The following is an 18,630-nucleotide window of genomic DNA, read 5'->3' as shown; positions in this document are numbered from 1 at the left end:
AGTTTTTGAGAGAGCCTTATTTGCTTGGTGCAGACTCATCCAGGGACATCGTCAAGACCTCTATAAATTGTAACAAAATTTCTTTTCGAATTTCACCACTTTCACGGAAGTTAGTTTGCGCGTTTTGCCGCTACGTTGTTTACATAAATATGTAACTACAAGCAAAACAATTTTTGAAATGCCGTTTTTTCTCATTTTCAGCAATTTTCTTTTCTCGACATTTAAGTAACATTTTACGAAATGATTTTTTTTCATATCTCCTGGTCTCCTACACCATTTCCGTTAAACAGTTTATGTAATTTCTTTTTAATTTGGTGCTTAAAGAAAATTTTTGAATTAGAATGTTGTGAATCGTGTGTTTATGTTTAGATCAGTTTCTTTTTTTCCAGACGAGCTTCACGTCTGTTGACAACTGGGAGATGGAAGTCCGACAAAGCGCAAGTACCAGCGACAGTAAAATCAGATAAACTACAAAAGGTGTCCAAGAAACGATCTGAGAAAGAATTGGAATGTGTCAAAGAATGCGCTTTGTTGCCCAAAACAGCCAAAGCACCAGCGCACGCTCCTCTACGTTCGGTGAACGTGGCCGTGATGAACTCCTACTTACCGACGAATCATTCACTTGTGGCAATGTTGAAGTTGAACGGTTTGATCAAGGAGATCCGGATGTACGATGAAAATCAATTACTGCACGGGACTGGATTAGATGTTAGACAAATTGACACCTCTCCACAGGTGGCGACTTGTGTTGGACAGCACCAGCTGAAACGAGCGCTTCATGTAAGTCTAAATAATATTTCTCCGCGCGCGCCTAGCAAGACTTATCCGGGACCCGAAGACTCGATTGCAATAAATCTGCTGGAAAATCTCGCTCATGTTTTTTCCCTAATACTATTCCCCAAAGTTGTGTTTAGGTTGGCAGTCCTGGATAATAACTTTGATTTTGAACACACAAAAATTAAAACAAACTCTCTGCTCCATTATTTTCAACAGCAAAAAATCGCCGAGCACGCAAACACGAGTCTAACCTTTATGCCTCTCATATAAAAACAACACATGCTATATAGTCATAACTGTGAACATACCATCGTGACGAGTGTACCAGCATAACAAATTTTTTTTTTGAAATTATAGTGTACAGAGCGCGCGAAATTCATAAAGTAACCTTACTTTTTGATCACACCTCGTAGACTAGTACCGCAATACATCTCATCTTTGCGGGTCTAACCTATAACCGCCTAACATACTTTACTGCAAATTCCTCTTATTAACCATTGGGAATATAGACTAGTACCGCAATACATCTTAGCTTTGCGGGTCTAGCCTATAACCGCCTAACATACTTTACTGCAAATTCCTCTTATTAACCATTGGGAATATAGACTAGTACCGCAATACATCTTAGCTTTGCGGGTCTAGCCTATAACCGCCTGACGTACTTTACTGCAAATTCCTCTTATTAAACATTGGGAACATAGACTAGTACCGCATTACATCTTATCTTTGCGAGTCTAGCCTATAACCGCCTAACATACTTTATTATAAATTAATATAAATTTAATTTAAAAATAAGTGTAAGTGAACAGGTACGAGTTTCTAGTTTAAGCTCGTATCTAGTTCTAGCTCGTTCTAGCTCGTATCTAGTTTAAGACGAATTCTCTGTACCAAACTGAGGAATCCCTTCTGATGATGGACAAAAGTCTCAACGGTAAAAGAAAAAAAGAATACGCGTACTACAACGGCTAATGTCAACAATTTGCTGATTAATTTGTAAAAACTTCCTTTGGTACTAAGGAGAGTACTTAATTCGCTTACTTCCGGTGGAACCTCAAAATAGAAACAATATTTTCTCTTACTACAGTAAGAGAAAGTGAAAAATAAAGAAATTTAGAAAATAGAAGTATAAATGCTGGTTATAAATTTAGATAAATTTTGAAGAATTACCATATTGTTATAGTAAAAGATTGATTCTGACAAAATAGCTTTTAAAACCTTGAGTGAGGTCAGAAGGCTAAACTTATGGCTCATCATACCGGAAATATTCGCGTGCCGAGCGGCAGTATATCGTCTTCTCTTCTAAGAGAAATACAGAATTAAGAAATAACAAAAAAAGGATGGTTTAATTTAATGAGATCTTATAATTAAATCAAGCAAGAAGCTCATGGCTTAAACTTGTGCGCACCCACTTAGCCAGCCGCCAAACAGTATTACCAACTTAACTAACAACCTTGTCCACCAAGACCCTCTTTCACAGCTTTCACTTGAAATTAAGCTGAACTTGAGTGTGGATAGACTTTTCTCAACGGACTTCTACACGACACACAACTTTATATCCTGCAATTAAGGGACTTTTCTTTTCTTTACCAACTTTAGGTATGAGGAAGTATTGCTGTGACGTATGTCCGGCTAAGGATCCTACGTAACTCAAATCACCGGAACTTCAATTGTAATATCTCGCTTTAGTGCCAACAGAAAAATTTTCTCAAAATCGACTCGATTTTCATTTCCCCCTGGACCTTCATGATCAAGTTAAATAAGATAACAGATCTTGTACTTTAAACATATTTTCCGGAAAATTCAATTAGAGCTACTTCCGGGAGAGAGAGAATGGATGGTTTCCCTCTATACTACCATGTTATTTCTTATTTACTACTTCCTTCTCACCCGATAAGAATAAAATTTAACACTGAATTTCCAAATCTGAAGTTTCCAAATCTTGAAGGAAATTGGCTGACCGGATGTGACAAAAAATTGAATAGATTTTTTTTTTTTAAAGTATTTTCACGAAAATAACTCCTAAAAATTTTCTTTATAGTAAATTTTTCCAGTAATAACTTTTGTTTATAATTATTAAAGAGTATTCCTGGAAAATGGAGCATGCTAAGGATAAACAGAAGAGACAGGATCAGAAGCCAAATTATAAGGGAAAGAACTTCAGTGAGAGAGAGAGAGACGCGCCGCTCGGTGCTGCAAGAAGTTAAAGTGTGAGTGGGCTGGACATTTGGCCAGAACGGATACCCACAGATGGTTACTGAGTGGTTACCTTTAGAAGGAAAAAGGAAAAAAGGTAGACAGCGCAAAAGATGGTCCAGACGAGATAAACAAAGAAGAGGGAATCAGCTGGATGAGGAAAGCGGAAGACAGAGCCTTCTGGAACAAGAAATGTGAGCAGATAGAGAAATCAGGGAACTCTTATCCTTAGGTACGGTTGGTCACCGACGAAGGACCAAAACTCCCCTATGGGAAGGCCTACATATTTACAGCAGAATGGATCAATGAACAATGATTTAATCAGTGTAGTTTTATTTTGTCTTATTTAAACTGAGCGATGGATATTTATTTGTCTTATTATGTTTCTGTAAAAATTTTGAAATTAGAGTGTACAGAGCGCGCGAAATTCAAAAAGTCACCTTACTTTTTGATCACACCTCGTATATAAGTTATTAATAAGTGGAAAATTTTGAATAGCTTTGACCAATTTTTCCTTTTTCCCTCATAAAGTTTTCTACGTATTTTTAAACTTTTGTGACGTAAAAGTATTTAATGTCATTGTTCTCTTTTTTCCAATATTCTTTTATTTAATTAATTTTCAATTAACCATAAAGAGAGCAAAAAAAATATATATATATATAATAATTACAGTAGAAGTACAAAGTGAAAGAGTAATTAGAGTGTGATGGATAGCGTCAGCGAAGTCTAGACTGGGGTGAGAACAGCCGACAGACAGTACTGCCGGGGGGGGAAGTGGCTAAGTGGTTGAATAAATCGGCCATACAGGAGGCATTGGCTGGTGATATAGGAAGCAGTGAACTGGTTGGAAGTTGGTTAGCGTAAGCGTAAAAGCAGAGAGAGAGGCAGTGTCTGGGGGGGGGCTGGGGATGCGTGGCTTGTGCGTATTAGATGTTTGTGCGTACGAGTGTGTGTGGGGCAAAGCAGGGAGTGAAGAGGACTCTTCTTCTTGAGGAGTTCCAGATCAATAACAACAGGACGACACACTCGCACGACTTCTCACAAGCTTTTTTTTCAAAATTGGACTTTTTACTGAGTCGTCTTCAATATAGAGTCATTTTGATAGCAGGAGTTTTGAAAGATACGATGTGTTTCTGCAAATCAGTCTCTAATAAGGGGATTTCAGAAAAAAAAAAAAAAGCGGAGATTCACTTCCGGTCAAGTAATATTGCGGTACTAGTCTATATTCCCAGAGGTTAATATGAGAAATTTATAGTAAAGTATGTTAGGCGGTTATAGGCTAGACCCGCATAGCTAAGATGTATTGCGGTACTAGTCTATATTCCCAGAGGTTAATATGAGAAATTTATAGTAAAGTATGTTAGGCGGTTATAGGCTAGACCCGCAAAGCTAAGATGTATTGCGGTACTAGTCTATATTCCCAGAGGTTAATATGAGAAATTTATAGTAAAGTATGTTAGGCGGTTATAGGCTAGACCCGCAAAGCTCCAGATATTAACAATAAACTTAAGGTCTACTTAAAACACTTTTTCCCGGATAACTTCATTCAAACAGTTTTCCTACGCTTCCCTTCAAAAGGTGCAGCTTATTGTGTACTTCTTACTCCTGCTTTTAATATTTTCTTAATTACGAAAATGAGTTGCTGCGAGTAAGATACTCGTAGAATGACCGATCCAATTTGCTGATGCAAAAACTAATTGTCTAATTCAAGGGTCGGCCACCTATTTCAAGTGGAGAGCCATTTCTCCTGAAATAATTTTAATTAATCTTACCCACAGCATCCCATGGCAAGGATGGTAGTGTGAACAACTCTGTAGATCATTTGGATTCACAATTTATTATTATATGATATTCAGTAACATTTAAATGTTTTATATATTTATTTTCACATATTGCAAAGTAAATAAACTAATAAACTAAACTAAACTTGTGTTTGAATGAAAATGGCGGCAGTCCTATATATTACGTACTGTATTTTAATATAATTCTATTCAATTTCAAACCAAATCTCATTTAAAATTCTTTTTGAAAAAATATCTTCACTTTAATAAATGGAATTTTCATTTATTTTAATAAAATTGAAATATACAATATATTTTGGACAGGCTGAAGAGCCACAAAATTTGGACAAAAGAGCCGCATGCGGCTCGCGAGTCGCGAGTTGCCGACCCCTGACCTAGTTAGTAAAAAGTTCAAAGTTCAAAATTTCTCCCCAAAAAAATGTTAATCATGTAAACGTATTAAAATATATTTTTTTTGTTTCAATTCGCCCAGAAAGCTGACATAGTGGTGATATCAGCACCAGGAGAACCGAACGACATACCGAACAGCCAAGAGGTGTTCTGTAAAAATGTTGCGCATGTAAAGGCAATGGCGGATGCGTGCATAGCTCATTGTCCAGATGCTGTGTTCATCATTAACGCGTATCCAGTTGACGCTACTGTTCCATTATTTGCTGAGGTAAGTTTTTAACACCCGGTTTTTTTTTTTTTTTAGTTTTTCACTTCCGTTCACTTCACTCAAAGAAGGAAGTGCTGCAATCGTAAAAAAAAAAATTCCCTCAATTTAGGAAAAGTGAGTTGTTTTTCTTTTAATAATTGAAAAATATTTAGGAAAAATTCTAGTTGTATTAATTTTAGTTTTCTTGATAATCTTGGTTAACAAAATTTTACTGACTTTGACAGGATGTAAACATAATTTCCACATAATTTGCATTAAATTTGACCGGAAGTTAAAACATTGCTGCCAACATTGCATAAAAAAAAAAACCTTATTATTGTTGTAGATACTCTTAAAGCAGGGTGTATTCTGTCCTAACCGCGTGCTCGGCTCTATGGCACTGAAAGAAATGCGAGCTCGAACCCTAGCCTCTGCCGCCCTAGGAATGAACCCAGCTACGGTGCAAGTGAATGTGATCGGCGGTGGAACTCCGCAGACTGCTGTGCCAGTCATCTCCGGAACTAAACCAGGTGGCAAGTACCTGAAGGTGAGTGCGGGGTGGATGGGACAACATCCGGGTAAAGTAAAGATTTGGTTTTTCTTTTTTAAACAGTAATTTAAGTTTCTTTAACATTAAAAGTCAGAAGAATCAATTTTCATTCGCTCTGGAAAAGTCTTAGACTAAAAGTAAAGTGAAGTTATTGCCTATTTTTACAGGCGGGGCTTAACGTCCAACTACCAATCAGGTGTCGTGGACGTTGGCGACTAGCAAACATTCTTAACTGTAGATCTCTATTAATAACCATTAAATAACATACTTTACTATAAATTTCTCATATTAACCATTGGGAATATAGACTAGTATCGTAATACATCTTAGCTTTGCAGGTCTCGCCTATAACCGCCTAACATACTTTACTATAAATTTCTCATATTAACCATTGGGAATATAGACTAGTACCGCAATACATCTTAGCTTTGCAGGTCTCGCCTATAACCGCCTAACATACTTTACTATAAATTTCTCATATTAACCATTGGGAATATAGACTAGTACCGCAATACATCTTAGCTTTGCAGGTCTCGCCTATAACCGCCTAACATACTTTACTATAAATTTCTCATATTAACCATTGGGAATATAGACTAGTACCGCAATACATCTTAGCTTTGCGGGTCTAGCCTATAACCGCCTAACATACTTTACTGTAAATTTCTCATATTAACCATTGGGAATATAGACTAGTACCGCAATACATCTTAGCTTTGCGGGTCTAGCCTATAACCGCCTAACATACTTTACTATAAATTTCTCATATTAACCATTGGGAATATAGACTAGTACCGCAATACATCTTAGCTTTGCGGGTCTAGCCTATAACCGCCTAACATACTTTACTATAAATTTCTCATATTAACCATTGGGAATATAGACTAGTACCGCAATACATCTTAGCTTTGCGGGTCTAGCCTATAACCGCCTAACATACTTTACTACAAATTTCTCATATTAACCATTGGGAATATAGACTAGTACCGCAATGCATCTTAGCTTTGCGGGTCTAGCCTATAACCGCCTTACATATTTTACTATAAATTTCTCATATTACCCATTGGGAATATAGATTAGTCCCGCAATACATCTTAGCTTTGCGGGTCTAGTTTCAAACCACTCGGTTACCGTGGCGCCCTAGTCTTAGACTATTGTAGAATACGATAAAAAAAAAAAAAAGGAAGTAGGATAGAGGAAAACCCAGTTTTTCACACTTCCCCTTCTCTATTTGTGTTTTGAGTGTTTCCGCCTGTTTGTCCATTTCTAGAGCAGAATCGAAAAAAAGTTCGCAATAGGCTCAAAATCGATATTTGTGGAAGGTACAAATACACTACAGTACTTGACATTTGAATAAAACTAGCCTACTTGAAATTTCATCTTAATGAATTGATATTTCAGTTTGGAAGTGGGGGCATTTTCCTCGCAAATGGTTTTTATTTTTATAACTTTTATTTATACACTTTTCCTGCAAATTCACATAAAGGAAACTTTAGGGGGAAATTTGGGGTTGCGTTTTCCTCCTAAAACCATAATCAAAATTAATTAAATTTGAAGAAAATCAATCGATTGAAAATGCTACTTTTTCTGGATAAATCTTTCCAGTTTTTAATAAATTTGGCCGGCCAATAAAGAAGCGGAATTGAAATCAAAACAAAAAATAAATCTGCATACTTTGAGGCTTTTTTTCGTAAGATTTTCTTTTCAAATAAAAAAGTAACTTGATGTAATGGAAAAGCAGGAAATTTAAAAATTGTATAGAAAAACAATTTCCCTTGAAATGGAAATTTATTTGGGTAAAATATCTGTGGAAAAAAAAGAAAAGTATATCGATCTATATTTGCCAGATTGCCTATATGAACAAATGGTTGAGAGTTCCAGAAAATAAATAAAGGTCCAAATACAGTCTCCAGCTGGAAACTTCCAGCCATCCTTAGTGGAAGATGACAGCAAATGAAGATAATATGGCGGTCACAAATGGGCTGGTATAGTTCTCAGAATTACTTCCCTTGGTTGGCTATTGACAACCATTTTGACAAAGAGGAATCATTATTCGTTTGGGGAATCCCTTTTATATAATACAGGAGAGAGAGTGGGAAAATGGACGTCAACAATCTTTGACGTCAGATACATAAGGAAAACTTGCCAATAGGAACTAGCCACGTATTATCTCGGCTGCATCTTTTCCTTTTTTTTTCCAGATTAATGGATCAATCATGCCAAAAATTTGGTCCGTACATCGCTCTCTGTGGGTCTGTCTAAATCGTGAAGGACACTCTTCTACGACCTCCTCTTATTTCTAATTGGTTTGCTTTCCATCATCGAGTATTAGTTCCTGTTATACCTTCTTTCCAGGGCTAACTCAAACAACGCACCCATAATTACTAAATTAATTAACACGAGGTGGAATAAAGAAAATTTACCTTTAAATAAGATTAGCTTTAACGCGCTTTGCAAATTCCTACATCCTTTTTTTTTTATAGATTTGTTTGTAACGATATTTGTAACGGATATTTGTTTGTAACGATATTTGTTTGTAACGATATTTGTTTGTAACAGATATTTATTTGTAACGATATTTGTTTGTTACGATATTTGTTTGTAACGATATTTGTTTGTAACTATATTTGTTTGTAACAATATTTGTTTGTAACGGATATTTGTTTGTAACGATATTTGTTTGTAACGATATTTGTTTGTAACGATATGATTCCTACAATCCTTTAACATTTTGCAATGTGTAACAAATTTGGTACCAATGACATGGAGCCCACTTTAAAAAACTATAGCATTTTATTATGTTTTGACATTTTAATAAAATATGGAAATATTCCTTACTATTGAAGAAATTAGTAATATTGAAAAGGAACCATTAATTTTCGAGGTTAAATCTGGAATCTGGCATACTGAAAAGATCTCTTGACACAAGATGATGAAGGTGCAAAAGTTTTTGACCAAGTAGAAAAGGTTAAAGCTTGAATTTAAACTTGAAATATTATAGTATGCCCAAAGCATAAACTTACAAAAGACTGGGATGGAACTTAAAAGCGGCATTTAAGAGGTGAAGGTGAAAATAAAGCTTTCAAAAGCTATCTTTAGTCAGGACCAACCTATTAAAACTGATAAAACAAAGTCCGCAAAACATGTCCTTGTGCCCAGGAGAGATATAAAGCTCTGAGCTTTAAATACACACGCACACACACATCTTCTACTTCCTGTGCCACATTATTAATACTCTGCTCTTATTGGTTTTGGAATACAATCTCCCAACAGTTCCCCCCACTATACCACAGCCATTTATATTTCTAACAAAAACATAGAAAAGTTAAATAATTGAAGGGCCCGATATCCGCGTATATAGTTAGCAGTGGTAAATCATTGATAACGAGGGAAATTTTACCACGCTTTTCCACAATTCCTTCTCCTTCCACCCACCCCCCTCCGGAAGAACCAGTTTCCAGCTAACTTCTGCACCCCCCGCGGGCCCTTTTTTGCCTTCACAAATTATTTGGCATTAAACTAAACTAACTGTAGAGCCCTAGGTAACTGCTGTCTCTCCTACGTATGCATGTTTGAACAGAATCATTCTGCAGTTGTGCCTAAGGGAACCATTGGTTAAAAATTCATTAGTCCCGTTTGTCCAATAAATAAGTGGAAATAGAGATAGGAATTCGCATATTGTTTCTCGTTAGCTAATTATAGACTTCATTTCTCTTTAAATAAAAGGCAAAAAAATAGTGAAATCTACTGATACGACTATAAATCTACGACCTTTACTCGAAAAATGTTCACCTAAAATTCGATTAAGTGATTAGGAGATGGGTAGTTTCCTTCTAAAATCATAAAGCATTAAATATGATTGAAATAGCCGATAGCCGATTGATTATAGGCTAGATCCGCAAAGCTACGATGTATTGCGGTACTAGTCTTTATTCCCAAAGGTTAATATGAGAAATTTATAGTAAAGTATGTTAGGCGGTTATAGGCTAGTCCCGCAAAGTTAAGATGTATTGTGCTACTAGTCTACATTCCCAATGGTTAATATGAGGAGTTTATAGTAAAGTATGGTAGGGATTATAGACTAGACCCGCAAAGCTAGGATGTATTGCGGTACTAGTCTATATTCCCAATGGTTAATATGAGAAATTTATAGTAAAGTACGTCAGGCGGTTATAGGCTAGACCCGCAAAGCTAAGATGTATTGCGGTACTAGTCTATATTCCCAATGGTTAATTTGAGAAATTTATAGAAAAAGTATGTTAGGCGGTTATAGGCTAGACCCGCAAAGCTAAGATGTATTGCGGTACTAGTCTATATTCCCATTATTTGAACTTTGACGCCTAAACTTAGTTCTTATATTAGGTGCCTATTATTTGATGATTTACCAAATTTACTTCCCCCACGATCTTTGTTTCAGCGTGATTTCAACATCCTGTACAAGAGGTTCACCATGATGACGAGAGAAGTACTGGCCACAAAGAAAGTTCCTCCGACTCTGTCAGCTGGATACGCGTTGTCAAAATTAGTCTGCAATGTTGCTAAAGGTAATTTCAGTTGAAGCAAGGAAACACTGATACTAGAATGTATGATGTCATAGAGAAAAGGCCGTGGCAGTGCACTGGTAAAAGCTCCGTTCCGTCAATGACCTCACTCACAAAAAAAAGGGACATAAATATGGGCTATTTTCCCACTGCAAATCAAAAAGTAGGATACATCGTGGATAAAATAAATCGGCCCCAATGAAATTGATTATATCTTGGGAAGAGCTATTCATTTATTTAAACAATTTTCACCAGTTTGATACAACCAAGGACCCAATATGATTCTGTGGAAATGATTCCCTGGAGACTTAGTGAAAAGTGAAAAGCCCCTCTGTAACTGGCAAACAACAGGGGGAAAAAAACAACCCTCGCTGGACGCCTTTGAGTCCTGTTCCCCATGAACGGCTGGGCTAATAATTTTTCCCAAAACAACTAGAACACCAGAGCACTCTGGAACGGAGCCAACGTCTAGTGTCCTCTATTATTGCTGAGAGTGCCCTTAGCGATGTATTTGACATAGGCAAAAAATAGGGCAAAGAGGGGAGTGGGAGCGCCCTTTTCCTTTTCATAAAATACGATTATCGAGTTTTCTACGCTTGTTTTCTGCAATGTTTACTACGATAGCCTAGCTATCGATTAGTTTTCCAAAAAAAATTTTTTTTTTTTTATTCCCTCCCTTCAAAGGAATCGAAAGGGTGCAATGCGGTTAGTTCTTCTTTTCGATATTCGAGTTTATCACCGGAAATAGCCCTTTTATGTCCCCTGATTCCGAAAATATGGTTTTTGCAAAACTGGTCTGTGCGTGTTTGTATCCATGGTGACCATAACGACTAAACATATCAGCGGCTATTAAAAAAAAGATATTTCCGGTGATAAACTCACCATATGATCCAACATTACCCCCTCTCTTCATCCAATATCGCCAATTGTAATCACTTTTCTTTTCTTGCAGGATTATGCGGCAAGAAGCACCATCCAACTTCAGTATTCTTGCGTACTTCCGCTTTGTTCGGCGTAAAATACTTATCAGTACCAGTCTATTTCGGATTGGCCGGCGTAGAACAAAATCTCGGTCTACCGGCCTTAAGTTTTGCCGAATTGGAAACGTTGGATGTCAGTTTGGCCGAACTACAGATGAACATAGCCTTGGGCGAAGCGGCGGCCAAGCCGAAACTTACTCGCGTAAATCCCTACGAACACAATACGGATGAAGATTCTCCATGCATTATCCTGTCGAGTTGTGCTAATTTATAAATCTTATTTTGTGCCTTTCAAATTTTTTGTTTTCCATTAATTTTTTATTTATTTATTAAATAAATCTTTTGAGCTTTTTTTTGTTCTTGAGTTTCATCCATAATCAAACGGAAACGAGTAAGTCTATTATTATTTGTCTTAACTTCCTCTTATCTCTTACGAGGGTCGTTTGAAAAGTCCGTGCAGAAATAAAAACTACTTAATTTTTTGGGGTAAACCTTTTTTATTTTTCAACATAGTCTCCTTTTAGGCTTATACACTTCGTCCAACGCTGCTCTAGTTTGTTGATCCCTTCAAATAATAGGATTTGTCCAAGTCTGAAAAATAGCCATTCGTTTCTGTAATCACCTCCTCATTTGAATAAAATCTTTTTCCCGCCAGCCATTTCTTCATATTGGGGAACAAATATTAGTCCGAGGGTGATCCACAGTGACGAAACGACGCTTAAAGTCCTGCGGATTCTTCTGGAACAGCTGCAAACCGTCCTTGCAACACTTCACACGATTTCGTTTTTGGTCAAGCCTGAGCAATCGCGGCACCTATCTTGCGGATAGCTTTGTCATGTCCAAATGTTGATGCAAAATATTATGTACCCGTTCATTCGAGGTGCCCACAGCACTAGCAATCTCACGCACCTTCACTCTTCTGTCATCCATCACCATATCATGGATTTTATCAATGATTTCTGGAGTAGTAACCTCAACAGGGCGTCCAGAACGTTCAGCGTCACTTGTGCCCATATGGCCACTCCGAAAATTTTGAAAACACTTATAAACTGTTCTAATCGAAGGTGCAGAGTCACCATAATGTTTATCAAGCTTCTCTTTAGTCTCCTGAGGCGTTTTGCCTTTCATAAAGTAGTGTTTAATCAATACACGAAATTCTTTTTCGTCCATTTTTTTGAAAATCACTCGACTTCCTCGATTCAAACGAATGCCAAACACAAAGAAATAGACCGATCTGGCTGAAACTTGGTGTGTGTTCTTCCAAGAGATGCTACTAACTAAACATAACCTCGATACGCGCCAGTAGTGCTATCTCTCTGACTTTGCACGGACTTTTCAAACGACCCTCGTAAGAGGGAACGCACCAATCTACAGATGATGTTCTATGTCAGCGTTTCCCCAACCTTTTTTGAGCTCGCGTAACACTTGGTAGAGTACATCATGCTAAATTCTACCGCTTCGTAAAAATGATCGTATTTCGTGAAATTTGTTATTCCGAGTATTATTAACATCTTTATTTGTATAGAGATACAATGTATCTGTTACAAAGGAGTTCCAAGTTCATGTTCACTTTATAAACTTTGTAAAGTGTAAGATCTTAGTTTTTTTTAAATAATTAAAAATTGCGAACATATTTTTCTCTCTTCAAAATTATTAATTAATTTACAAAGTTCTTCTTTAGGAAGCCCAAATCTTCTAAATTAATATCTTTTAAGTATTCAACTACCTGTAAGTACCAATTAGATTTAATGTTATTTGGATAGAGCTTACGCATTACAATCAGTCTCTTTAAGCGGATCTTTACTTAGTTATCATTTAAGTTCTGTCACATGATCATTCTATTAAATTTTCTTTATCTTTTATTGATAATGATGTCAGCTTTTCCTAAATTTTCTTTGTAGAAAGGGGATTGAAATCCATTTATCATTTGTGTTTTCGGGTTTTGGGAAACTACTCCATGAAAGTCAATTGTAATCCTGTTAAATGTGCTATTATATTTTCTCCTATATCTTGGAGACAGACTAACCTTATTACTGTACATATTAACAACTTTACTGTATAATATTATTAATTAATTATAGGGCAAAAAAACGTTTCTATGATATTTTTATGATTTAATTTTTTATGGCCGCCATTATTGATTATTTTTCGCGTACAACCAACCAGCAACTCGCGTACTACCACAGGTTGGGATACGCTGTTCTGTGTGATCTTTTCCTGGAAATATGAGCATAAAACCCAAACAGGAAATTACTCAAAGAAGAAATAATAAATTCGTTTGGAAATCGAAAAAACCGGAAGTAAATTTTGGTAGTGAAAGGATTTTGTACCATTTTTGAGATTCAAAATCAATTCAAAAGGGCTCAATTGAAGTTGTTGGGCGTAACGATTGTAGGAAACTACAGGACGTTAACTTTATTACGGTAAGTTGCTTCCGTTCAGCTTAATGCATAGACATTTTTTTTATTTTTTAGTCTTTATTATTTACTTTAAGTACATACATTATGAAAAAAAAAAGAGTAGACAACAAAATATCAAATATAAAGACAGCACCATGGTATAACCGTCGGTGGAGTCGTTAAATACATTGAATCATTAAGGAAATAAAACTAAAGAAAATAATTACTTCTGGAACAAAACTAAAAAATCTCTGAACATTAAGACAAGGAAAATAAAAACAAACTCAAACAACAGTTTCCATTAACATAAATGAAAATAAAATAATATGAAAAAATAAAAATAATAATAATTATAACAATAAACATACGTAACAATTGTTCAATAAACTAGGTAAAATCATTAAATCATTTTGGGGATATACTGTTGTAGGCATCTTTGCAATATTTCTGAAACAACTTCCAAGCTTCACCATTCAGCAAAGCGATCATCCTCTCTCCGGAAAGCTGCGGCTTATTAAAATATTTCATCCTCATCTCCACAAGTCTAACACAGACCGCAATGAAGTGGTAAGTCCCATCCAGCACTGCTTCATTACATAATTGGCAATAATTATTTTCATCACCACTTTGCAAATAAGGAGGTTTACCTAAAATTAATGTTGAAGCCCGAGCCTTTATAATCCAACGCACCTCGGAGAGAGAGATCGCTCCGCAAATAGTGTCGCTTCCCCAAATCGAAATTTAAATCCCTATATAATGGATATAACTCAAATGATCTAATTCTTTCTTTGTGTAGATTTACAAAATATAGCCTGTTATAATCGAGGATTTCTTTAAAAATTGAGTTCCTACCATGTATATCATTTAAACTTACTTTATAATTTATTTTATATTTATCGCAAAGATTAACTATATCCTGAAACCAGAATATCTTTTTTTCAACAATTTGGGTTGCAACTGTTTTAGGTAGTCTGTCTTCAGACATATTAAAAACTTTAATTAAATAATCAAAATGCATTTTCAGAGTATGAACATATATTGGCAGATAATTTATTTCATTATAAATAAATATTGATGGAACATATTGAGGTAATCTAAATAATTTTTTAATAAAGAAACGGAACAATTTTTCTACTTCCTCAAAATAAACGCCTCCCCAAATCTGAGCTCCGTAACATACAATGGCGCGGCTTACAGTATTGAAAATGTTCAGCTTGGAATAAAAGTTTATTCGATCATTCTCCATAAACGACTTCCATATTGTATTCAGACCTTGATAAGCTTTAGCTAACTTCTCCATTAAGTGTTTCTGAAATATCGCACCAGAGGTGAGAGTTATGCCTAGATATTTGAATTGGTTTACCAATTCAATTCTATTGCCTTGGAGAAACCAGTTTTCATTTTTTGCCGGTCTACCCCCATTTTTAAAAACTAGAATCTTTGATTTATCTAAATTAATTCTTAGATTCCACAGATTAGTATACTCAGCCAGCGAATTTATCATTCTTTGTAAGGACTGCGGTTCAGAAGCAAGAAGTACAACATCATCAGCAAAGGCTAGTATTTTAATTCTTCTCGAACCAAGTAGCACACCACCTCCATCAAACCAATTCTCTAGATCATTAATATACAACGAGAATAATAAAGGACTGAGGAGGCAGCCTTGTTTAACGCCCACATTAATATTGAACTCGTTGCTTCTTCCTTCTTTGCACAGGACAGAGCCAGCAGTACCATTCAGCAACTCTTCTATGACACATACCACCCTGCTTGAAAGACCCAAATTATGCAATTTAAAAATAAGAGAACGTCTATTAATTGTATCGAATCAATTCAAAAGGGCTCAATTGAAGTTGTTGGGCGTAACGATTGTAGGAAACTACAGGACGTTAACTTTATTACGGTAAGTTGCTTCCGTTCAGCTTAATGCATAGACATAGACATATATTTTATTTAAAAGAAAACTCTTGTACAATATTTTGAATTTGGTACAGAAAAACAAGAAAGAAAACCAAAAATTTAAATTAAAAGAAAACCCACTTATCAAAATAAAGAAAACAATCTGCGTACTAAGTGATATGTACCATTTAATGGCTTACAAAAGAACGAACTGAAATTACATTTACGCAATACGCACTAAATGTTTTAAGAGATCAACAATTAGTTTCTGGCAGAGTGGGCAATCTTAAAGACTGACATTAAAGTAAGGGCGGTTCCGTTAAAAAATAGTTTTAATATATTATTGCCGGCAAGCCTTTAGTGACCAACAACCCTCGAGTTATCAATATTAAGGCGGTACTGCAAATAAGACTGACGTTCAGCTTAATGTTCCCATTTCACAAAACGGCTTATCCAAAAGAATGAGATAGATCAGAATATTTCTGCGGGAAATGATTGGCTCTAGATCTGAGGAGTGTGTAAAACTAAAATTGCGATAAGGAAAAAAATCGTCTCGTGAGTTTTCACACACCAACATTTACGTCACAGGAGGAAAAATCAAAGTCAATCAATGGACGTCTATCCAGGAAAATATGTTTAACTAAGATAACCCCTGAGTCTGTTCAACCCTGTTCCATTATTTCACCGCCCACACTAGATTTTACCGGCCCCGTGTATGCGTGCCCGTGAGAGATCCTGTCTCGTCCCGGCTCCTGTGGTTGGTAAAAGAATATACCGTTACATTCAAGATGTTTTGGTGCAGGTGGTACACGGGACTTTGTGTCGCCTAACCACGCCCACACGCTAGGACAGAGTCTACCCTTCACGGCGTCCACCCCAGTCAGTGTGGAAATACCCTTTTATTCAGGTGGCTCATTTCTTAAACCTCACCAGATTTGTACAGTTACTATAGCAACTGTTAACGAAGTGGATATGAATTTATTAACTATAGTAGTACAGATTCAGAATCTTCTTCCCTTCAGTTCCTGTATGCTCTTCTTTCTAACTATACACTTATTGACATTCTAGCAGTCCCCCCACCCCTATCCCATTGTAAGAAAATGAAGAAGCAAATGGAAAATATGAAAAGAAAAAGCGACGATTGGTGCGAACATACTGGAAAACACTCGTAAAGGCCGATCAATAGATTTCCACACTAGTTTTTCCATGTTAACTATTCATTTCCTCAGTTACTACTTCCTCTTTTCCAGTCTTGTAATTGTTCCATTTTTAGGATTTCCACCGGAAATCTAACAATTTGTGAGTGACAAAAAAACATATTTCTTTTATAAATGACAAGCGAACATGATAAATCAGTATCGATAAGATCGTTTAATAATGTTGCAAAAAACCTTGTCATCACTCATTACGATTTGGGAAATTGCCATTAAATTAAATGAACGATTATTTTCACTTGATGGTAATTCGTAAAATTTTGCTTTTCAATAAATATATGGGCACTTTTAACAGCAACAAAAACAACCTGTGACACGTAAATTAGGTTAGGGGGGCGTGTGTGTGGTGGAAAAACCACGAATTATGTAACAATAATCAACAGGTCCCCAATTTCCAGCGAACACAATCGAAACTAACAAACTTGACAAGACCGGAAGTAAAGTGTCTGCCCTAATTTACCTAAACATCGTTTTTTTTTTTTTTGTTTTTTTTTAGTCTGCCAAAAAAAAGAAGATAAACCTCGTAACTATAATTTACAAATCCGCACGAATCATTAAAAAAAAAAAAGAAAAAAGCAAATCAACTTGGGAAATCTTAGCCCAAGTATTTTATTGGATATAATCCATTTCACTAAGGCTTACCACCAGAAGGTATAATTGCACGCGATCTAGTGTTCGATTTAAGCACTATCTTAGGAGTGCGATCCACTAGCGCCACTCTACAGTCACAGTTGGCATTAACATCTTAATTTTATTGGACACCTCTTTTTATCTTAATGTTTATTACTAATTAACATCTTTCTAATAAATTATTAGCCAGCATGCTTACGATAAAAGATGTCTTCATGGATTCTCTGACGTAAGAGGAAGTAGTGGTGAGCGTGTGAGATAGAGCGAGGGTTAGTAAGAGAGCGATTGATGAGGAACCAAAACGTCAGCGGAACTAGTTCCAATTTTACGATTTAAACCAAGAAAAGCAGGGTACCAATTGAAAAAATAAAAATAAAATAAGAAAAAAATAGAAAACCTTCTTTTCTAGTGAAAATTAATGATGCAACAGAGCGCGGGAAAAAAACATTTATGTGAGGTGAAGGGAACCGACAAAATTATAAGACGAAATGATAACCTAGTCAATTTGGTTCTAAATAATTAATCAAGGTCACCACTCTCAATTCCATAGCTTCAACTCTGGACTGAGTCACAACTCTCAAAGAACAATGAAGCAGTCTTTAAATTAGTTTATATAGACTAATTTAGATTCCGAATTATTTGGCCCATAACTTTAATTAAAAACATCAAATTGTCTGAAAAGTCTTAAAATGTGTTTTTATTTCTCTAAGCGTTGTCTTTTTAGCCGTCACTTTGAGGTCTTTTTGATGGTATTGTTGAGTTCGATAACTTCTGACGTAAGCGCAATTTTTTTTGAGCTCCTACAACATTTAATCTGTAACGCCATTTTGGCTCCTTTGCCACACTATCCTCCCAGCGCAGCTTAGGGTCTGCCTACTCTCCTGGATCTCCTTGGATGTTTCCTTCCAGCACTTTCTTAGGAATCTCATCTTCACTCATCCTAGCTACGTGTCCTGCCCATCGCAGCAGTCTACCAAGCTTTATTACTTTTACTATATCAGGATCCGT

At 36.0% G+C, this 18,630-nt stretch overlaps 2 protein-coding genes across 4 annotated transcripts in view; one reads left to right on the top strand and one right to left on the bottom strand.

Moving 5' to 3' along the window:
- The window catches only part of LOC141454892 (malate dehydrogenase, mitochondrial-like), a 49,903-nt gene extending 38,072 nt beyond the window's left edge, over positions 1-11,831 (top strand). Inside the window, exons 2-6 of one of the 2 annotated variants that reach the window (XM_074129580.1) lie at positions 390-780; positions 5,245-5,430; positions 5,756-5,956; positions 10,377-10,503; positions 11,453-11,831. In XM_074129580.1, the coding sequence (XP_073985681.1) occupies positions 390-780; positions 5,245-5,430; positions 5,756-5,956; positions 10,377-10,503; positions 11,453-11,754 (1,207 nt within the window). In that variant the 3' untranslated portion in view covers positions 11,755-11,831. Of the gene's footprint in view, positions 1-374; positions 781-5,244; positions 5,431-5,755; positions 5,957-10,376; positions 10,504-11,452 lie in introns of both variants that reach the window. The other variant, XM_074129579.1, reaches the window with a different exon arrangement.
- LOC141454853 (uncharacterized) overlaps positions 1-18,630 on the bottom strand; it is a 128,211-nt gene that overhangs the window by 96,047 nt on the left and 13,534 nt on the right. The window lies entirely within an intron of this gene.

The sequence above is a fragment of the Rhodnius prolixus genome, unplaced genomic scaffold (genome assembly GCF_049639745.1).
Source record: "Rhodnius prolixus isolate KJV_2025 unplaced genomic scaffold, Rpr scaffold_15, whole genome shotgun sequence".
In the NCBI taxonomy this organism is placed as follows: Eukaryota; Metazoa; Arthropoda; class Insecta; order Hemiptera; family Reduviidae; genus Rhodnius; species Rhodnius prolixus.
This window is presented reverse-complemented; position numbering and strand designations above follow the sequence as displayed.